At 33.6% G+C, this 24,387-nt stretch overlaps 1 protein-coding gene across 4 annotated transcripts in view; it reads left to right on the plus strand.

Moving 5' to 3' along the window:
- LRBA (LPS responsive beige-like anchor protein) overlaps positions 1-24,387 on the plus strand; it is a 746,578-nt gene that overhangs the window by 518,720 nt on the left and 203,471 nt on the right. For all 4 annotated transcript variants that reach the window (XM_074396837.1, XM_074396836.1, XM_010338615.3 and 1 more), the window contains 3 exons: positions 1,465-1,567; positions 17,336-17,451; positions 21,431-21,543. In XM_074396837.1, coding sequence (XP_074252938.1) covers positions 1,465-1,567; positions 17,336-17,451; positions 21,431-21,543 — 332 coding nt within the window. The remainder of the gene's footprint in view (positions 1-1,464; positions 1,568-17,335; positions 17,452-21,430; positions 21,544-24,387) is intronic.

Consider the following 24,387-nt stretch of genomic DNA (forward strand, 5'->3'; position numbering starts at 1 on the left):
TAAAACCTACTGATTTATTGTACATAGTCCTGGTATTATGTATACATGGGTTGATGGTTTCTTATTTTTAAAGCTTCATATAACTGCATATATTCCACACACACATTTTGTTTTTCCTTTGTGAAATTACCTGTCTTTAGGGAATACAAATTTCTTTAGGAAAAGATTTTTCTCTTTCCTTTTTGATCTCCTCCTGGCACATACCTCGTCTTCTAATGTAAACATTATTCTTCTGGGCAAATAATCAAGAGAATGTTTCACATTTTAGTTCAGTCCGCATCCTTGCTGTCCCAAAGGGGCTTCAGTCTTACAATATTTATTACTTGCTCATCCTCATTCATTTTCTTTCTTTGAAATTTCTTATGCATACTTGTTTTTATATATGTTTTCTGTAGCCTTTGCCTCATGGCCTTGACCATCTGCTATAACCTATGATGATTTTATCTTCTACTTATTTTTTCCCCCTGATTTCAGTGTAATAGTGAATAGGTAAAGGAGGCTTATTTAAAGGGTACACACACACACACACACACACACACACACACACACAGAGATAAAAATATATATTTTTCTATATATATAGATCATATATATATTCTACATATAGAATACATATTAGAATATATTAGAATATGTATATTCTGACTGACCCAACGAATATCTTCTAAACTTTTTCTCATAATTGTATGATTTTACTTTCATGTTCTTTTAAGATGGATAAAAATTTATAGATTACTATGATAAATTAACATTTATATTCTAAATATGTTTACATATTGACATGTACTTCTTGGTATTCTCTCGTATGTGTAATTATTGAAATAGGATGAGAAAACATTTAAATTTGATTTCTAGCCACAGAGGAAAACTTTTCCTTCAGGTCACACATTGTTTTGTATTATATGAACATGTGTTCATCTGAACATATGAAGAATAAACATATAGACATTATAAAAAGCAATTTTAAAACTTAATGATTGGAAAAAAAGTAACTGATTATTTTATAGGTATATTGGTCGTTTTTTGGTGTTGTTTAACTATGTAAACTTAAATGTTTTAATGTTTGTTTCTAGAAATTGTTGTAACTACCTTTGGCTTGCCAAAATTCAGTTTTGTAAATTTGAAGTTGCAGCTTCATGTCACATTATCTCAGCTATCATTATCATTATTATTATCATGTTTCATAATCTCAGCTTCATGTCACATCAATGCAACATCAATTGTTATAACTCCTAATAGTATTTAGGAAGAAACTGTCTATGGTAAAGGAGTTTATAAGTGAAATTAGTATTACCACTAGCATATTAATACTAAATCTTGATATATACTATAATAAAAGAAATGTAGTAAAAATTATATTTAATAGATACCTGAATTAAAAGTAAATATTTTATTGGACCAGTGAGTCACGTTTCCAGAAAGGAAGTTATACTGTGTTCTAATTTTTTAAATTATTTGTTATAGTTGCTGTAATGTTCAACTTCCCAGACCCTGCAATAGTAAAGAAAGTGGTTAACTGTCTACCTCGTGTTGGCATTGGAACGAGTTTTGGATTGCCTCAAACTAGGTAATATTTTATATGAGAAATATAGGGAAAGCAATCTGTCTTAATAGTCATATTAATTAATTAGTATTAATATTCTTATTAACATTAATTTATGTTAATGTTCTCATTTTGAAATAACTTTCTGTTTTATGTTTCATAGTAAGTAATGATTATTAGTGTATTAAATTTTCTTTTGACTAAACTGCATTATAATATACTATTTTCTCTAGCATATGGCATAGTGTCTAGCAGAATATATACTTAGCAAATAATCATTAAATAAAAGATTGCCTAACCTTACCCCAAGAAAAATGTATTTTGTAAGATTTACTTTTTATCTCTTTGGTGGAAAGTTTAAATACTAACCTTTTAAGAAAGATATTTATATGTAGATATGTAGATATAGTTGCTATTCTTTTCAAATATACATATATATAATATATATATCATAATAGTATATGTGTGTGTATTGTAAATATATACACACATGTTATATATATCATAGTGGTACATGCATGCATGTATCAACAGAAATACTATATGATCCAGCAATCCCACTAGTGGGTATCTATCTAACTGAAATGAAAACAGAATGTCAAAGAGATATCTGCATGTCAAAGAGATATCTGCACTCCTATTTTCATTGCAGCATTACTCCCAATAGCCAAGATACAGAAATCAACCTAAGTGTATATCAGCAGATGAATAAAGAAAATCTGGTTACACACGCACACACACACACACACAGGAATGCTACTCAGTCTTTAAAAAGAAGGAAATCTTGTTATTTACAACAACATGGATGAACCAGAGGACATTCTGTTAAGTAAAATAAGCAAGACATAGAAAACACTGTATGATCAAATATGTGAAATCTAAGAAAGTTGGAGTCAAAAGTAGACAGTAGAATGGTGGTTACCAAGGGTGAGAGGTTAAGGGTGGGATGACTGGGGAGACGTTGGTCAAAGGATATAAAATTTTAGTTAGATTGGAAGAATAAGTTAAAGAGATCTATCTTACAGCATAGTGACTATAGTTAATAACAGTGGATTGTTTTCTTAAAAGTTTCGGAGAGTAGATTACAAAAAATGATAAATATGTGGAGTAATGCATGTATTAATTTGGTCAAATTAGCCATTTCATGATGTATAAAAGACAAAAAACACCATAATCTTTGTAGGTTGCTAGTGGTCTGAAGTATGAATATACCAAAATTGCATAATTCTCCTCATTGGTGAAAATTTGCTTTATTTCCACTTTTACACTATTATAAAAAATACTGTGGTAAAATTATTTATGTATTTTTTAATTTTAAGTTTATGACCAATTTCTTATTTATAAAATAATATAATAAAAATATTATGCTACCTTGAAGTACTATTTGCCTAAACAATGTTATTTAAAGGAGAAAAAAATCAAATGGCATAAAAAAGCAATACTCATTTATATGCTGCCCTGAAGAAACCCACTTTTGTTTTTTCTTTTTCAGTAGGTAATTTGTTCCAACTTTATTGAGTTATAATTGACAAATATAAATTACATATATTTAAGGTCTACCACATGATGAGTTGATACATATATATATATATAGTTAAATGATTACTACATTTAAGTAACATGTCCATCACCTCACAGTTACCTTTGTTTGTGTGGTGAGAACATTTAAGATCTACTCTCTTAGCAATTTAAATATGCAATTTAATATTATGAACTATAATTTTCATATTAAACATTAGATTCCAAGAACTTATTCATCTTATAATGGAAACCTTGTATACTTTGACCACATCTCCCTGTTTCCCCCACTCCTCTACCTCTGGCAACCAAGAAACCCACTTAAATATAAATACATTGGCTGGGTGTGGTGGCTCATGCCTGTAAGGCCACAGTGCATGGATCACGAGGTCAGGAGTTCAAGACCAACCTGACCAACATGTTGAAACCCTGTCTTTACTAAAAATACAAAAATTAGCCAGACGTGGTGGCACATGCCTCTAATCCCAGTTACTCAGGAGGCTGAGGCAGGAGAATTGCTTGAACCTGGGAGGCGGAGGTTGCAATGAGCCAAGATTGCTCCACTGTACTCCACCTGGGGCAAGAGAGTGAGACTCTATCTCTAATTAACTAACTAAATAAATATAAATACATGTATAGGTTAAAGGCAAATAGAGAGGAAGAAGTATACCATGAAAACACTTCCTTAATAAAAATAGCCAGCAAGCCATATCATGACTATATTAGTTTCTAGGGCTGTCATAATAAAGTACCAGAAATTGGGTAGCTTAAGCAACAGAAATGTTTTGGAGGCTAGAAGTCTGATGAAAATCAAATTTTTGTCAGTGTTGGTTCCTTCTGAGAGCTATGAGAGAAGGAGGATCTGTTCTAGGCCTCTCTCATTGGTTTTAAGATGCCTGTCTTCTCTCTATATCTCTTTATATCGTTTTACCTCTGTGTATGTCTCTGTGTCGGGTTTCTCCCTTTTACAAAGATGCCAGTCATATTGGACTTGGGCCCACACTAGTGACTTCATTTTAACTTGATTACCTCTTAAAATGTTCTCTCTCAGGATTGTTACATTTTGAGGTACTGGGAGTTAGGTCTTCAACATATGACCTTTAAGGAGTTATAATTCAACCCATAATAATTACCAAACAAAGCATTATATTATCAAAGGAAAAAGTGACATTATCATAATGATAAAAGCCAATTCATGAAAATGATGATCTTCCAATTTGCATACATCTAAAAATAGAGCTTCAAAATTCATAAGACAAAAATGGATAGAAGTGGAATAAAATATAGACCTCCTCTCCCTGTTATGTCAGTAATTTAGAGAACAGGTAGACAAAAAAATCAGTAAACATGCTGAAGACTGGAACGTTATTAACCACCTTGATCTGTGTCACATGTATAAAACATTTTAGTCAACTATACAAAATACATTCATTTTAAATACACATAGAACATTCATCACATTGACCATATTCAACCCTTAAAATGTCTTAAAATGTTAAGAAAGATTGAGATCTTGGATCTCTGGTTAATTACAGACCAGAAATTAGTTACAGAAAGGTTTTTGGAAAGTCTCTGAGTATTTGGAAATTAACACACTTCTACATAAAACATGGGCCAAAGATGAAATTACAAGGGACATTAGAAATTTTATACTAATTGAAAATAATAGCACAATCTATAGAAATGTTTAACATGAAGGTAATGAAGTGCCTAGTGTAGAGTTATAGCATTAAGTGTGATTTTGTTTAAGAAAGGAGACAGGAAGGGGGAAGGAGGGGAGGGTCATTGCCTAAAGTCAATGATCTGAGCTTCATTCTGAAGAACGTAAGAAAAAAGAGGAGCAAATGTAGCCAAAGTAAGCTGAAGAAAGAAAAAAATTAATAAAAGTAAATGTTAGAGAAAAAATCAATGCAATGAAAAGCTGTATCTTGATAAGATTAATAAATGTATTAATAGTAAACATACAGCAAAGATTTATGCAGAAAGGGAAGACAAATTAACAGTATCAAGAATAAAGGAGGATATATCACTATAGATACTGCAGATATTAAAAGGAAAATAAAGAAATATTATAAACAAATTTATGCTACCAAATTAGACAACATAGATGAAATAGATTCCTTGAAAGACACAAACTATCAAATCCCACTAATGAAGAAATGGTTAACTTTAATAGCGCTACACAGGAAACTGAATTGTAGTAAAATACCTTACCTCAGAGCAAACTTGTAGTTGAGATGACTTCTATCAACTGTTTAATGAAGAAATAATACCATTTCTACACAAACACTTGCAAAAAATAGAAAAGGAAGTTAAATTGCTAAAAACATTACATGAGACCAGCATTACCTGAATACCAAATGCATACAAAGGCATTTCAAGAAATGGGAACTGCAGACCATCCTGATTGGAAAGGAAGAAATTAAATAGTTTTTTTTTAGCATACATACTTGACTGTTTATGTGGAAACTCCCAGAGAATCTATGAGGAAAAATAAAATACAATAACTGTTAGAACTAATAAATGAGTTTAGCTGTTCATAGCATACTGGGTCAGTATATAAAACTCAAAATCCCTGCATACTAGCAATGAACAATCAGAAATTGAAATTAAAACCAGTGTTTAAATACTATTGAAAAATAAATACATATAGATAAATTTGAAAATGTATTTATAAGACCTACTCACTGAAAACTGTAAAACTGTTTGGGAGAATTAAAACTTAAAAATGGAGAGTTGTACTATACTATGCTCATGGATTGGAAGACTCAACATTATTAAGATGTCAGTTTTCTCCAGAATTGATCTGAGGTTCAAAGCAGTCCTATCCAAAGTGCTAGCATGCTTTTTTTTTTTCTTCCTTTTTTAAAGAAATTGGCAAGCTGGCCATGCGTGATGAGTCTCACCTAAAATCTCAGCAATTTGGAAAGCTCAGATGGGAGAATCACTTAAGCCTAGGAGTTCAAGACCAGCCTGGGCAACATAGGTAGACTCTATCTCTATTTTTTTAATTAAAGAAAAAAAGAGAAATTGGCAACCTGATTCTAAAATTTAAGTGAAACTGTAAATATCCTGAATAGTTAAAACAACTTTGAGAAAAAAACAAGACTTAATGTAAAATTACATTCATTAGGATAGCTTGTTATTTGTTTAAGGATAGACTCATATAAACCAATGGAATATAACAGAGTCCAGAAAGAGACTGAAACATATATGATCAATTTGATTTTTGAAAAAGATGTCAAGGTATGTCCAGAGAGAAAAATGATCTTTTTAACAAATGATGATGAAAAATTGGTTATCCATATCCAAAAAGAAAAAGAATGTCACCCCTTACTTTACATATAAATTAACTTAAAATGTAACAGAAAAAAATGTGTAGACAAACACAAGTGCTAAAAGTAGAACCTCTTCAAAGAAAACATAGGGGAAAAGTCTTTGTGACCTTGAATTAGATAAACGTTTCTTAAAATCTTTAATGGATTTCATCAAAATAAAAAGCATTTATTTTGAAATGCCACCTCTTAAGAAAATGAAAATATACACCACAGACTGGGTTAAAATATTTGTTCAACTTATGTGTGATAAAGGACTTACATCCAGGATATGTAGGAAACACTAACACTATATAACAAGATAACCTGGTTATAAAAAAGAAGTTTTGAACAGATATTTCAACAAAGAATAAATATAGATGCCAAATAAATACATGAAAACATGCCACACATCATTAGTCATCTGAGAAATACCAAATAAAACTACAGTGTGATCCCATGGCATACCTATTTGAATAACTTTTTGAAAGTCTGACAATACCAAGAGCAGTATACAAGGTAACTGGAACCTCACGTTATTGGTGGGAAAGTAAAGTGGTATGACCTCTTTGTAAACGATTTGGCAGTTTCATATAAAATTAACCATGCACTTTTCCATACATCCTGGGAGTGTCACTCTAGGGCTTCTACCCTAGAGGAATGAAAAATATATAAGTTCATGCAATGACTGCTTCATGAATATTTATAGCAACCATATTCATAATCAGAAAACTTGGAAATAACCAAGATAGTTGTCAACTGGTAAATGGACAAACTGTGATAAATCTATACAATGGCACATATATAGTACAAAGGAATGAAGTAATAATATATGCAACAACATGGATGAATTTGAAAATAGTATACTAGGTGAACAAAGCCAACACAAAAGGCTACATGCAGTATGATTCCATTGATAGGCCATTTTTGAAAAAGCAAAAGCAGAAAACAGAACAGTGATTACTAGGAGTTATGGGAAAAGAGGAGGAATTGCATACAAGGGAGAATAAGAGGAACTTTTGGGGATCATGGAAATATTCCATGTCATGATGTTGCACAACTCTCTGTTTTGAAAACTCATTACACCAGACACCTAAAAATAATGAATTTTACTCTATGTAAATTATTCAACAAACCTGATTTTCAAAAGCAACAACAAAGAATGTGTAATGTTAGTGAGGATGTATAGGTTAGGAACTTAATATATATACTACTAATTCCACTCCTAAGCATTTATCAAGAATAATAAAAACATACATATTCACATTTACTTTTAAGGAAATATTAATAGCAGTTTTATTCCAGTCACGAATGATAAACATTTCTGATGTCCATCAACTGTGAGTGGCTAAACAGATTGCAGTATCTCTATACAATGGAATAAATGGAATATCATTCAGAAATGAAAAGGAAATGACTACTGGTACATACGACAACATGGATGTATTTCAAAAGTGTTGTGCTAAATGAAATAAATTAGACATTATGGACTCCATATATCATGGCCATCAGCTGTGGTTTTATTTATATGAAATTACTGAAAAAGCAAAAATAATGACAGAAAGCAGATTATTGGTTATACAGATTATTGGTTATACAGCAGATTATTGGTTATACAGTGACAGAAAGCAGATTATTGGTTACCGGGGGCCAGGAGTTGCAGCAAAGGAATTAGCTGCAGAGGGTTATGAGGGACCTTTTACAGTGTATCTTGATTGTGGTAGGTTACAGAAATATACATATGTTCAAAATCTCATCAAATTGTACACTTAAGTTTAACAAATATAGATTAAATTATATATCTTCCTCAAGAAACTGCATATAGTGCTCCCATGTGATCCAGAGTTCCCACTACTGGGCGTTTATCCACTGGAAAGGAAATCAGTACATTGAAGAGACATCTGCACCCCCATGTTTATTGCTGCACTGTTCACCATAGCCAAGATATGGAATCAGTGGTGTCCAACAGTAGATAAATGGATAAGGAAAAGGTGGCATATATACGCAAGGGAATACTATTCAGCCATAAAAAAGAGTGAAATCCTGTCATTGGTGGCAGCATGGCTGGAACTGGAAGACATTATATTAAGTGAAATAAGTCAGGCACAGAAAGTTAAACATCACATGTTCTCACTCATATGTGGAAGCTACCAAAAGGTTAATCTCCAATGAGTAAAAAGTAGAACAGTGGATACTAGCGGTTCAGAAGGGTAGTGGGAAGAGAGAGAGAGGGAGAGATTTTGTAAAGCATACAAAATTAGAGCTGGACTGAGGAATGTTTTCTAATGTTCTACAACACTGTAGGATGACTAGAGTTAGCAGTCATACATAGTTTCAAATAGGAATTTGACTGTTGCAAACATAAATAAATGATAAATGTTTTAGATAATGGATGTCCTAATTACCTGATCACTATATTTTATGTATATTACATCACTGTGTACATAAATTTGTACAATTATTACATCTATATAAAACATTGTAAACAAAAATATTAATTATATTCCAATCAAGATTATTGAAAGGTAAGCTTTCTAAGCATATTTAGAAATACCTAAGCCAGAAGTGCTTATTACATCTGTACATGTGATGCTTTTAAAAAAAAATGTTTAGTACAATCATTTTCGTATATAATATAGTATAATTTAATATATACATGATAAATCTGATTAAAACTTTTAATTATTTTGGTAAATGATTGGATTTTGCTCTATTACCTCATATAATTTTTTATTTAATATAAATATTAAATCTATAGATTAAGGACTTTGTAACTGTGTTTAATTAAAACCTGTATCTATAACCTCTGGTAAATCAGAGTTCAAATATTAGTTTTGTATTTGAACATATGTACTTAATAACTAGTATTTATATTGTTGAAAGTAATCTAATAAGTATCTGAGAGAAATGTTAAAACAGCAAAATATCTCTCTTGGTATAGAGTATTGGGAGTATGTTTTTCCTGTGTGCTGGGACTACACTGAAATAGCATAATTACTAATTATTTCCTTTCGTAGTAGGTATTGATTCATCATCAATACAATTTAGTTAACTAATTTAAGAACTGGAAAGAGTGAACACTGGGATTTTTCTATTGATTGAAACATATTAGCAGTGGAAACCTACAGTTTACTTTTAGCATACCTAATTTGGTATTGATTTGAGCTATTTTTGATCAGTGTTTATTTTAAAATTTTAAGATAGTACCTATTACAAATACAATCGAGATAGAATGCACAAACAGTAGCCAGGATGTTAGTAGTAGCTACAGCCAGCCTGTGGATGGGTGACTGTCAAAGGAATCTCTCACATGCCCCTTAGCAGTAGGCCTCAGTTCCTCACTGAGTCAGTTTTTCCATCTGGTACTGGACTGTCTACATGACGTGGGAGCTGACTTCCTACAGAGCAAGTGATCCAAGAGAGAATGAAGCGGAAGCCTCAATGTTTTTTTATTACTTACCCTTGATAGTCATATACCATCATTTCTGCTACATTGTATTCATTACAAGTGGGTCACTAAATACAGCCCAGGCTCCAAGGGAGGGGAATTAAACTCCACCTCTTGAGGATATATTTCAAAACCACCACAGGTCACAACTTTTATGTAAATGGGGCAAATAAAGTGGTCCTTCTGGATTATAAACAATATTGCTTTACAATACAGGTAATACTTTTGATTAGATAAATTTTCCTGCTTAGAGATTTTTAAAATATATAATTTACAAGACTCAGAGATTTGGTGGGTGATAACAAAGGGAGATGTTCAATGTGTTTAGTAAGTACTCAAGTCTCAGCTTGAGTTGCTCAGTCGCATTTACTGAGATTAGGAATACTGGTTGAGCGGTACTTGTATAAACATCCTTCTATCCCCATGGCTGGGGTTGTGGGGAGGAGGTGGATGGACAGAAAATGAGTTTAATTTTAGGTCCTTGAAATTGGAACCCCTGAGAGACGTCCAGATTGAAATGTTGAATAGGAAGCTAGGTATAAGAAGGTATGTGGAGAACTCAAACGAAAGGTCTAATAATTGAGAGTCACCACCATGTAGATGAAATTTGAAGCCATGAGAGGGAAGGAGTTCATCTGGGGAGAGATTGTCGAATGCCAAGAGGAACTAGAGCTGCATCTGGAAAAGCTCAACGTTTAAAGATTTGGTAAGGGAGATAGGACATCTCTTCCCTTCCAACAACAACAACACTAAGAGCAAAAACAGGAGTGGCTCAAAGATAGGAAATCCAGGAAAATATGATGCCAAGTATATTAGTCTGTTCTTTCTATAAAGAAATATCTGAAACTGGGTAATTTATAAAGAAAGGGATTTAATTGGCTCACATTTCCTCAGGCTATAAGGAAGCATGGCTGGAGAGGCCTCAGGAAACTTACAATTATGGAATAAGGTGAAGGGGAAGCAGATATGTCTTATATGGCAGGAATACGAGGAAGAAGTGTGGAGGCGGGGGGTGCCACAGACTTTTCAACAATCAGATCTTGTGAAAACTCACTCACTGTCATGAGAACAGCAAGGAGGATATTTGCCCCATGATATAATCGCCTTCCACCAGGCCCCACCTCCAACACTGGGGATTACAACTTAATATGGTTTGACTCTGTGTCCCCTCCCAAATCTCATCTTAAATTATAATCCCCATGTGTTGAGGGAGGGACCTGATGGGAGGTGATTGGGTCATGGGGGCAGTTCCCCCATGCAGTTCTCATGATAGTGAGTGAGTTCTCACAAGATATGATGGTTTAATTTTTTTGTCAGTTCCTCCACCCCCACTGCTGCCTTGTGAAGAAGGTGCTTCCTTCTCCTTTGCCTTCCACCCACGACTGTAGTTTCCTGAGACCTCCCCAGCCATCTGGAACTGTGAGTCAATTAAACCTCTTTAATTTATAAATTACCCAGTCTTAGGCAGTTCTTTATAGCAGTGTGAGAGTGGACTAATACACAGTTTGAAATGATATTTGGATGCGAACACAAACCATATCACCAAGGGATGATAGTTTTTAAACATGAAAATATCTGATGAGAAATCAGTAAGACATAGGCTGAAAACTGTCCATCACATTTAGCAACAGCAGCTTTTGACCTCCAGAGGATTGAATATTGTGAATTTGCCCACACAATATCAAGAAGCTTTACTTGGCAAGCAGACCCCTGAATTTTGTTGGCATTTATGAGCTACTCTATTTGGTTTAGTTGTGATAACACTACAAGTCAGGTCCTTTAAGACCAAGTGTTCTGACTTGTCAACCAATACGACATGAGATGGTAGAGACTCTTGGGGTAAATCCTGACTCACCACTGGTGGCAATCAGCAAGAGAGTTGTCCTATTAGCAGTTTTCTACCTGTGGCTCTTTGTGATCTGGAGTATTCTTTCTGACACTCAGGAGCATTTACAGTGCAAGCATATACACCCAGATAACAGTTTTAAGCCATAACAAAAATATATTGAGTCAGCCCAAAGGCTCCACCCACAATAGTTTTGCTGTTTCACCATGAGCTTTGCCCAACCCTATCACTTGTTTTCAGACATTTTCTTTTTTCTACAGGAGCACTAATAAAGGAGTTTAACACATGCATATCAGGGGTTGTAACAGCTACCAGGAGATATGTTATTTTGCAGTTAGAAGCTTAGATAAGTACAGAGAAGGGAGTTAGCTTAGGCTGTGTGGCTAGAGTGGTGGTGGTGATGGTGGTGGAGGGGCCTCATTTTTTTGTTTTTGATTCTGTGCTCCATGGTCTGCACCACTTCCTCCTCTATTTACCTCCTAGAACCTAGAGAGTGCCTGGGCTTAGGAGCACCTTTCTTTTTGTCCTCACACATTCTGTCATGTCTCTGCCATGCAGCTATTAGTGCTTTTGGTTACTTCTGTGACCAGCAACTCTTCTTCCCATGGGACTGAGAAGCATACTAATTTGGATGCCTATATCCAGTAGAGATATAACATATCAAAATTTATGAGATGCAGCTTAAGTAGTATTAGGTGAAAATTTACAGCTTTAAACACCCATATCTGAAATAAATTCCTCAGATCAATAACCTATGTTTCTACTTTTAGACAATAAAAGAGAGCAAACTAAATGCAAAGCAAGTAGAAAAAAATGAGTAATGAAAATTATAACAAAAATCAATGAAACATAAAACAAAAATACTAAAAAATATCAATGAAACAAAAGTTGATTCTTTGCAAAGATCAGTAAAATTGACAGACTTTAACCTAAGCATGAAAAAGAGATGACACAAATTACTTAAATTAGAAGTGAAAGTAGAGACAAGACTATTGAGCATATAGAATCCTTTTTCTCCCTTTTCCTTTTTCTTTTTTCAGAGAGACAGGATCTTGCTCTGTTGCCCTGACTGGAGTGCAGTGGCACAGCTATAACCCACTGCAGCCTCAAACTCCTGGGCTCAAGCCATTCTCCCACCTCAGCCTCCTGAGTAGCTGGGACTATAGGCACATGCCACCATGCCTGGCTAATATATATATATATATATATATATTATATAATATATAATATATAATAGATATATATAATTATATATATGAATATATATATGAGAATATATATGAATATATATATGAATATATGAATATATAATATATATATATATACATATATATATATAAGTAGAGATAGGGTCCTCCTCTGTTGTTCAGACTGGTCTGGAACTTGGGCTCAAGTGATCCTCCTACCTTAGCCCACACTTTAAAGTGCTGAGATTACAGGTGTGAACCACCAACCCCAGTCAGAGCATACAGAAATTAAAAGGAGTGGAAAGGAATACCATGAACAACTTCGTGCCAACAAATTAGATACTTAAATGATATGGACAAATTCTTAGAAAAACAGAATTGCCAAAACTGGCTCAAGAAGAAATTGAAAATCTGAATAGATCTATAACATATAAAGAAAATGAAATATTAATTTAAAAATCTTTCCATAAAGAAAAGCTTAGACCCAGATATCTTCATTAGCTAATGCAATCAAATATTTAAATTAGAAATTATATAACTCACAAACTCATCCAGAAGATAGGAGCAGAGAAAACACTTGCAACTCATTCTATAAAGTCAGTGACCCCAATACCATTGCCAGGCAAAGACGTCGCAAGAAAACTAACAAGAGAAATGCTATAGGCCAATTTCCCTCCTCAACACAGACACAATTTTTTTTTTAACAAAATTTAGCACACCAAATTCAGCAGTGTATCAAAAGGATTTATAAAATGTTCACATGGGTTTTATCACTGGAATGCTGGTTAATTTAATTCTGAAAATCAGTTTGTGCACTAACATTTATAGAGCAAAGGAGAAAAACCTTACTATCATTTCAGAAAAAAGCATTTAACAAAATCCAACACACCTTCATGATTAAAAACTCTCAACTAACTTTCAACTAAAGAAATTTCCACAAACTGACAAAAATTATCTACCAAAAAATGTCCAATACATATATCATACTTAACATCAAAAGACTGAATACTTTCTCCCCAAGTTTAGGAAGGTAAAAATGTCCTCCATTCTTTTTTTTCCTTTTTTTTTTTTTTGAGATGGAGTTTCTCTCTTGTTACCCAGGCTGGAGTGCAATGGCACAATCTCGGCTCACCGCAACTTCTGCCTCCTGAGTTCAGGCAATTCTCCTGCCTCAGCCTCCTGAGTAGCTGGGATTACAGGCGCATGCCACCATGCCCAGCTAATTTTTTGTATTTTTGGTAGAGACGGGGTTTCACCATGTTGACCAGGATGGTCTCGATCTCTTGACCTCGTGATCCACCCACCTCAGCCTCCCAAAGTGCTGGAATTACAAGCGTGAGCCACTGTGCCCGGCCATGCCCTCCATTCTTAACACTTCTTTTCAAGGTTACATTGGAGATGTTAGCTTGTGCAACAAGGAAGGAAGAAAGGAAGGGAGAAATTAAAGGTCTTTGCACTGAAAGTGAAGAACAAAATAGCCCTCCTTGCAGATCACAGAAATGTAAGATTTGTACAATGAAAAGTGTAAAAACATTTTTTAAGAGGAATTAAAAATGGACCTTAATAAGTGGAGACATTTCATGTTCATGGATCAAAAGATTCAATATAGTTAATAAGGTAGTTCTCCCTAGATTTATAAATTCAATATAATCCCTATTAAATTCCTAAGAGACTTTTTTTGGAGAAATTGGGAAGTTGAAATTCAATGGATCTAGGGTAGCCAAAACAATTTTGAAACATAAGAACAAGATTGGAATACGCACCTTACTTGATTTCAAAACTTATTGTAGAGTCACAGTTATCGAGATCGGAAGGAATTCACCCCTCCTCCTTTTTGTTGTATCCCGTCCTCAATTGTGGTAATTGTACAAAGATAAGCATATAAATTAAAGGAAGAGAATTGACAATATAGAAATAAATCCTAGGATATTTGTTCAACTGTTTTGCAGCAAAGGTGCCAACACAATTCAATGAGAAAAAGATAGGCTTTAAACAATTGGTAGAGAAAATTGGATGTTCACATACAATAAATTTTGGATGCTTACCACATGCCAGTCAAAAAAAAAAAAAAAAAAAAAAAAACCTCAAGATATATTATAGACCTATATGTGAGAAGTAAAACAATAAAATATCTGAAAGAAAACGTAGGAGAAAAACTTTCTGATGTTGGGAAAGCAAGCAGTTCTCAGATGTGACACTAAAAGCATAATCCACAGAAGAAAAAATAGAGAAATTGGACTTAACCAGAATTTAAAACCTTTGTGTTTCAAAATTGACCACTAAGTAAATGAAGGAACAAGCCACAGACTGATAAAACATTTATGTGTGTGTGTATATATACACACACACATATATATATCTGGTACAGCAGTTTTTATTAGTCTGTACTCTCCAGAGAAACAAAACCAATAGGATATGTATAGATATATAAGTGGGGATTTATTATAAGAATTGGCTCATGTGACCATGGAGGCTGAAAAATCTCATGATATGCCTGGTGTAATTCAATCCTAATGTGAAGGCCAAGGGAGCCCATGACTGAGCCCAATTCTTGAAGGCCTGAGGAGAGAGGGATGGGGAAGAATTGAAGGACAGAGAACCAAGAGCTCCTGCTAGCCAAGGAGAGGAGAATGTAGATTTCCCAATTTGAGGAGAAGATGGAATTCACCCTTCCTCCTTTTATTGTATTCAGTCCTCAATTGACTGGGTGATGTTCACCACACTGTAGAGAGCATTCTGCATTCCTAAGCCTACTGGTTCAAGTACTAATCTCTCTGGTGACGCCGTCACAGATATACCCAGAAATCCTGTTTTACCAGCTCTCTAAGGTCACTTAATCCAGTCAGGTTGACACATAAAATTAACCATCACAGACTTGTATCCAGAATGTGTTTAGAATTCTAACAACTCAGTGATAAAATGCAAACAACTCAATTAAAAATGAGTAAAAGATTTGATTAGTCATTTCACCAAAGAAAAGATACAGATGACCAATAAGCACATGAAAAGATGTTCAACAACAAACATTAAAAGTATTATTTGACACTAACTAGAATGGTCATAATAAAGATACATACTAGAGCAAGTATTGACAAGACTGTGGAGATTCATTTATACATTGCTGATTGGAACATATAGTGGTATAGCCACCTTGGAAAACAATTCAGCAGTTTCTCAAAAAATTAAAGATAAACTCAACATACAACCTAGCAATTCCACTCCTAGAAATCTACCCAAAAGAAATGAAAACATATTTTCATATAAAGATATATACATGAATGTTCATGGTAGCATTATTTATAATAGCAAAAACTGTTAATTTAAATGTTCATTAACTAGATAAACAAAATGTGCTACATTCTGTACACAGTGGGATACTAGTCAGCAATAAAAAGGAATGAACATTGGATACATGCTACTATATTGATAAACCTGAAAGACATTATGTTTAGTGAAAGAAACTTGACACAAAAGACTACATAATGTATGATTCCATTGATCTCAAGTGTCTAGAAAAGGTGGGCTTACTAGAGACACAGAGTAGATTGCTAGTTCCCTGCAGGTGGGGATAGGAATGAAGATTATCTGTAAATAGGCACAAGGCAAATTTCTGTGGTGATGAAAATGTTCTACACTTGATTTTAGCCAAAAGGCCGAGAAGCCATGAAAATGTTCTAAACTGAACTGTGATAATTGCACAACTCAGAACTTTTTAAAATTACTGAATTATACAAATTGGATTAATTTTATGACATGTAAATTATACTTCAGAGAACCTTTTACAAAATAATTACCTTGTTTGTGGTAGAAAGAACTGTGACAGCATATTTCTCTGAGATTCTAGGATTTGAATGTAATAATTAATTCTGCCATGTATTTCCTGCGGCTTTTTGTATTGATCAGTTCTATTCACTGATGTTTATATTTCTTTAGGAGGCCACAGGAAAATTTGTCTTCTATTGAACTATATTAAAAAATGTCTCTTTATCTAACCCATGAATAGATACCTAAAGAGTTTAGAATCTCCTTTCTCTTTATTACAGTGTATGCAAATATAATATTTAAATTTATAACGTAAAAGTGTGTTCTAAGATAACTATTACAATTAATAAAGACATGTCAATAGAATTTTATATGCACTTCCCAGCTACTATAATTTCTTCTTTTTATATCAGTAAAGTAGTGAATTATTAATTATACTGTTATTAATCAACTTTTATCGAACCTGTACATTATAATGGCACTGTAATGACAGCTTACCTGAATGAATAGAACATGTATAATGTGGCTAGTCTAAATCATTTGTTCAACCATGAATTCTAGATTGGAACCTCTCTAGTATTTATTAATCTAATATGAATAGAACTTTTCAGAATTATAGATTTTATTATGAATGAATAAGCACAGAAAATTCATGATTTATTATTGTGATGTAATTAATCTTAAGATGGAGTCCACATTGAATTCTTTTTCTTGCAGACGTATTTCATTAGCTAGTCCACGACAACTTTTTAAAGCTTCTAATATGACCCAGCGATGGCAACACAGAGAGATTTCTAATTTTGAGTACTTGATGTTTCTCAACACGATAGCAGGTAAACTAACTCTACAGATTAATTTGTTTCAAACAATAAATTATTAATTCCAATGGTTAGATTATTTTGAGTAGTGGTTTAACTAGCTTGTTTTATTGCCATTGTTGCTACTAGAATACTACAAAGGATATACAAAGAGAATAAGGTATGTTGTTTACTCTCAATAGAAATTATTTTAGTACAAATATGAATATTTACATGATTCTAGAACATGGGGATATAGATTCAGTAAAAGAAATTTAAAGTACTGTGGTGATTAAAAGGACACTGAGAAAGGGAAATTATATTTACCCAGTTGGTAGAAGTAAAGAGAAAATAAGGTTTCAGTGGTTGTATAAGGGTGGATACTATTTGACTAGCAGAGGAGATGGTTGGAGTGTTAGAAGTCATTCTTTGTAAGATGGAAAGCATAAGCAAACATACAAAGAAGGGAAAATATAAAGTTTACCTAGAGATCCAATGACTAGTATAGTTTGTATATCTATGTATATACTGTATGTTTGTGTGTGCATGAAGTATACATTCATAAAGACATAATGTGAAAAAATAAAAATGTTAGTGTCAAGACATATTGTGTAAGATTTTCTTGTCAGTTTGAGGAGTTAGCAGTCAATTCATTGGGAAACTATTGAAACTTTTTGAGCACCTAAGTGACATTCGAGCTGTATCAAAAATTAACTTGCAGGCAGTGTGTGTAAAATAAATTCGCGTGGATAGAGACAAGACAGAAAGTAGAGTTAGGAAGTAATTTTGTGTGTTTGTGTGTATATGTGTGTGTGTGTGTGTAGAGAGAGAGAGTAATGAGGGCTTTCATTAGGTATGGGTGGAAATTAAAAAGAAGGAACAGGCCAGGCGTGGTGGCACAAGCCTGTAATCCCAGCACTTTGGGAGGCCGAGGCGGGTGGATCACGAGGTCAAGAGATCGAGACCATACTGGTCCACATGGTGAAACCCCGTCTCTACTAAAAATACAAAAAATTAGCTGGGCATGGTGGCGTGTGCCTGTAATCCCAGCTACTCAGGAGGCCGAGGCAGGGATATTGCCTGAACCCAGGAGGCGGAGGTTGCGGTGAGCCGAGATTGCACCATTGCACTGCAGCCTGGGTAACAAGAGCGAAACTCTGTCTCAAAAAAAAAAAAAAGAAGAAGAAGAAGGAACAAATTCTGTAAGAATTCACAAGGCACCAACCATTTGATATGCAGCTGACTGAATATATGTGCTAAATGGGAAGAAAGTATCTGAAAAGACTTCCAGGCTTCTGGCCTATGTTATTGGGAAAATGGTGGTTCAATTAACAGAATAATAAGTCAGAAAATTTGATCTGGGGAAAGATGACAATTTTACTGTGCCAGCAAGACTTTCAAATTAAGGTATCAGAGTTTTTGGAAGAATAGGGCAAGAGGTTATTCAGAACTTAGAGCTAGGACATTGGATTTCATCTGCGTAGTGAGGAAATCATGGAGAGAGATGAGATCAGCAAGGAAGATAATACAGAAAGATAATACAGAAAGCAGTGAGATAAGACAGGGAAATGCTCTTGTGTATGAGAAGAAGAAAGAAGTAGAGTTAGTAAAGGACAAATAGGACTGAGTAATCCTAGAATTTATAGACATAGTAGGAGAACTGAGGTAAGTCAGATGTCTTGAGAAGCAAGGTAAAAGGGAGGGAGGCATTTTCACCTGTGTCAAGTGTTACAGTGTGGAGAGGGAGACTTCAGAATGAGGACAGAACATGTCTTTAGGTTTGGTATTTAGGGGCTTCCTAATTACTTCCTACAGGTTCATTTTTAAGGCAAGCAGAAATGGTTGCTTATAAGGGCTGAATGGTTTGAAATGAAACTGGAACTGTAGATGTAACTACAGTTCTTTTAAATGCATTATTAAAGAGAGGATGGGTTGGGGTAGAGAGGAGAAATAATCAAAGAGGGGGAGACTGGAAGAGTAACAATTGAAGTTATGAGGGAGACAGGTTTGAGAACTCAGGTGAAAGAATTACTCTTAGCAAAGAAAAGACCCTATTAGAGAAGTGGAAAAGAGTAAGGGAGTGTTGTGAAGAATTGGAAGTTGAGGGGCTCACACTGAAAGTTCTAAATTTTATTAGAAGTGTATCTCACAGTCAGCTAAGGAAAAGGAATGAAGAAAATGTCCACAGTTATGTTGAATCTAGTAGAAATTGTAGAACTAGTGACTAAACGAATTTTTAAGTAGTAGTGAGAGTCAGGAAACTTATATGACAAGTTTAATGGACATATTTTGCATGTAGTAAATCAATTAACCCATATTGAATGTGCAATTATGATTACATAGCAACATTTATCAAACGATTTGTTCTCAAATAGCTTTTGTTGTATCTGCAATATCTTTTAAGTATATTCCCTGTATATTTTTTGTAAATATAGAATCAGTCATTTGCTTTGGATTTTTTAAATGTGCATTAGAGTGTGGAGTTAAGTTTCATGTTATTTAAGATTTTTAAGATTTCTTTTACATTATTATCTGTGCTGCATATAGGTTTTCATATTACCATGATGGATTTCCCAAGTGGCCTCCAGTTGATATTCACTAACTGTGTAGTTTAACTTAAGTACAAGTATTATCACACTGAGGAGGTATATACTCTTCATTTTTTAGGTACAATAAACATTTATGATTATTTAAGTAGATGGGACAAGATGATTTTACTGTTTATCAACATTTAAATCAGAAGGAAGTGAGAAAGCAAAGGGGGATCATAAAAGACTTTTTTCTGCTGCTGTGTTTGGTTATTTTTTTATGGAGAAATTAAAACTATTGATAGAAATACGTAGTGACATTAATGACCTATGAATTAAAATAGTCCTTGTTATAATGTTTTATGAGACTGTTCCAGGTCAGTCAAAAAAGAACTCTGTTACCCTAATAGGCCTCAGGCTCAAGATGAATAGAGTAAAATAAAAAGTTAAAAACATCCAACCATAAAAACAGTTTAGATACCAAGAGTATGTGCAGAGAACTACTTTAATATTCAGCTATATATTGATATGACATCAGCATATATTTGAGAAAGAAAATGGAATGGAAATGATAGAATATATAATAAGAAAGGAATTCAAACAATATTAATATACTTGTCTGATTTTTATTTTAACCATAAAAGTCTGTTCATTTATCTAACTAAAAATATGTATACACACTAAATAGGAACTGGGATTCAAACACCAGAAGCAAAGATGTCATCCCCTATACTACCTCCCTAAAATGGTAACATCCAAAAACCTGCTGTACATATGTAGAAGGACTACCTCCTCTTTTGCTATAATTTTTATTTTTAATAAATTTAAATATGTCATTGAATATCATTAGAAAGAAGTACAGAAGAGCATGTAGCTGCATTTCGGCATGTAAGGAAGCAACATCGATAATACTGCATGTTTTCAGAGGATTATAGGATTTGAAAACTACCACAGAAATTTCAGAGTTATTTAGTGCAATGCTCTCATTGTACAGATGACTGGTGAATGTCCACCAGGGTTAAGTCATTTAAACTTGGTTGGTTAGTTGGTTGATTCATTGATTAGTGGCAGAGAAAGGACTCTTGTTTTGAAAAACTGTGAGAATTACAAATTGCTTTTTAAAGTCTTAAAAAAGAATATTTTTTTCAGGCAGGCTTTCAAGTAATAAAAAATTGTTGAATGTGGTTTAAAAGAACGCAAACTTTAGGGCCAGAGGATCTAGATTTGAATATGGATTGACCAGTATTAGTTGTGTGATTTGAGTCAAGTCACTTAATCTTTTGTGACTCAGTTTTTTCATCTGTAAAATGGAAATGATACTAAGTTCATAGGATTGTTGTGAGGATTAAATGAGGTAAAGTGTGGATACTAAGAACGATGTCTGAAAATCAAAAATTGTTAATCTTATTTTTAGTAAATTATTACTGAATCTGTTTATTATTTCATTTTCTAAATTATAAATTAAGAGTAACTTTTTTCCTTACCAGGACGGAGTTATAATGACTTAAATCAGTATCCAGTGTTTCCTTGGGTCATCACTAATTATGAATCAGAAGAACTGGATCTTACCTTGCCCACCAACTTCAGAGATTTGTCCAAGGTAAAGTCTCAGTAATCATCAGAAATATAATTGTCTTACATATAAAAATAAATTGGATTGTCTTTAGTTATTTTACATAACTTAAAAAATTTCAAATATAATTATAACTTTAATATAATTATCTCAAATATATTTTCAAATGGAAAAATTTAATGTGCATGATAAACACTACTTCTCTTTTGTAATGTTAGCACTGACATTCAGTGCATAGATTCATTAATTTAATAAGCATTGCAAAATTGTGGTATTTAAAATACCACTTTTATTTCATTTATTTATGGGACTCATTTTATAAAAAGACACGTCCTCTCTTCTACTATTAAGGTATCCAGTGGTACATTGCAGAGGAAAGACAGGATAGAACTTTAATTCTTTCTCTTTACATATCAGTTTTTGAAATACTGAGTTGATTCTTAGCATTCTCCAATGGTAACCAACTGACTATTTTAAAAGTATCTTTATAAACTCATAGATTTAAATGTATTTGACGTTTCCCTCCATTGCAGTTATTTATTGATGTTCAGTTGTTCTTTCTTTGACCTCTGGTAGCTTCTTAAAGTTACTTCTGGGACATTTTGACATATGTTTGTAGTCTGATAACTTTCATGCTCTTTGGTATGATAAGGCACTCTAGTCTTGACCTGTTTCTGGCCCAGATATAGAATCATCTATTTCTTTGAGGAGCCCTGGTGGGACCTCTTTTAGTGGGAAGTAATAGCTGGAGATCACAGTTTGGTCTGTTCTGCTTATTGCTACTGAATTTGTATTTATTTCTATCCCTTTTTCAGAGGGGGCTAGGAAAACATTTAGGATAAAATACATTATGAGTTCAAACTTGATTCCTCCAATTTATATTTTGAGTCATATTTCCTTTAATGTCTGAGTACAAAGTCTTTACCCTCATTTTTTAGGTAAGCAGAACATCCAGTCTTTTTCCTAAAGCTTCTTTCCTTAGTAATTTCTAAGAGCAGCTAACAAATGTTTATGTCTCTACATCTTTGACCTGGAGACTCTTTGTTGCTTCTTCCCTGTTTATACTCTGACCCATTACTGCTCCTTTATTCCTGTAGGTCACTGATACATTCTCAAAACACCAGATTTCTTGCTTTAGTATTAACTTTTTTCCAAGGATATACATGGTACTTTTTCTTAACTCTATATCTGTGTTAGGTCACAGGTAAGTATTTATATAAAGCTCTACTGAATCCCCAATCATACCAGAAATGAAAGGCTCTCAGTGATTCACAGTCTCAGTCAGAGGATCATTGCAGATGCCAACATGAGAAGTAAAAGTTCACTCACCATATCCAGCTTCCTTCACTTAGAGCCCAGGGACTCTAAGAGTATGTTCTCTTATTTACTCATTCCTGGAAGATGTTCAGGGGTGATTCCTCCTCTCTATCCACAGGATATGATCTTTTTCACGTAGTCCAGACAATCACAGTAGTCACCAGTGATGTCAAAATGACATTTTCCTCAAGACAAACCATAGTGTTTAGGATCTAACCATTTTCTGTTTTATTACCACATCTTCTGTCTCTGTCCGCATCTTTGCTCTATCCAATGATCTTGTAATGTCTCATATCCACCTCTTGTGCTTTTGCTGTTGCTCTTCCCTTTACATAGAAATTTGAACTCCCAGGGTACTTTCCATATCCTTGTTATCCCACATTTCATAATTTCTTATAATTTTACCTTTTTTTCTCTGTGTTCCCTGTTAAGCAAAATCATTGAATACAAATATTTTGTTTTGTTAATTTCTGTATCTCTGGTGCCTGGTATAGTGCTTAGAGCTAAGAAATTGTACCGATTTCTATATCTACTTATTGAACTCTAAAAGAGAGTTTTAATTTTCAGAGAAAAGCCTTATTTGTGGATCACATGTCTAATAAGGGATTAATATCAAGAATAGATAGATACTCCTAAAACTTAACAACAAATATTCAAAAATTGGTAAAGAACTTGATAGACATTATTTCAAAGAAGATACATAAGTGGCCAGTGAAATGAAAATGAACATCACTAATGATTAGGGAAATATAAATCAAAATCACAATAAGCTACCACTTCACAACCATTAGGAAGATTTTTAACGAAAACAAACCCAGAAAATAACAAGTGTTGGCAAGGATGTGGAGAATTGGGACCCTTGTGCATGCTGGTGCAAATGTATGATACTGCAGCTTATGTGTAAAATACTATGATAATTTCTCAAAAGATTAAAAAGAATTGAGAGTTGGGGTAAGAACAGATAATCTTACACCCATGTTCATATTTGTAGCAGCATGACATACAAGAGCCAAGAGATAGAAACAACCCGGATGTCCATCAGCAGATAAATGGATAAAGAAAATATGGCATATACATACAATGTAATATTATTCATCCTTAAAAAGGAAGGAAGCGCTAACATATGCTACAACATGAACAACTTGAGGATGTTATGCTAAGTGAAATAAGCCAGTCACAAAAGGGCAAATACTATTACGATTCCATTCACATGAGGTACATAGACTAGAGAAATTTACAGAGACAAAAAGTAGAATACTGGTTGCCAGGGTCTGGGGTGAAGACGGGAATGAGGTGTTAGTGTTTAATATAATAGGTAGAGAGTTTCAGAATTTCAAGTTCAATAAAGTTCTGGAGATGGATAGTGGTGATGACTGTTCAACAATGTGAAAATATTTAATACTACTGAACTGTACATTTAAAATGGTAAATTTTATGTTACATATATTTTACCACCATTAATAAAAGATAAGCCAGCAAGAAAAAAAAGTTAGCAAATTAAAAAAAATTAGAGCTTGAAAAGGTGCCTGTGTGTTTCTGTTCTTGCTTCTCTGT

This window comes from Saimiri boliviensis, chromosome 3, assembly GCF_048565385.1.
Source record: "Saimiri boliviensis isolate mSaiBol1 chromosome 3, mSaiBol1.pri, whole genome shotgun sequence".
Lineage (NCBI taxonomy): Eukaryota > Metazoa > Chordata > Mammalia > Primates > Cebidae > Saimiri > Saimiri boliviensis.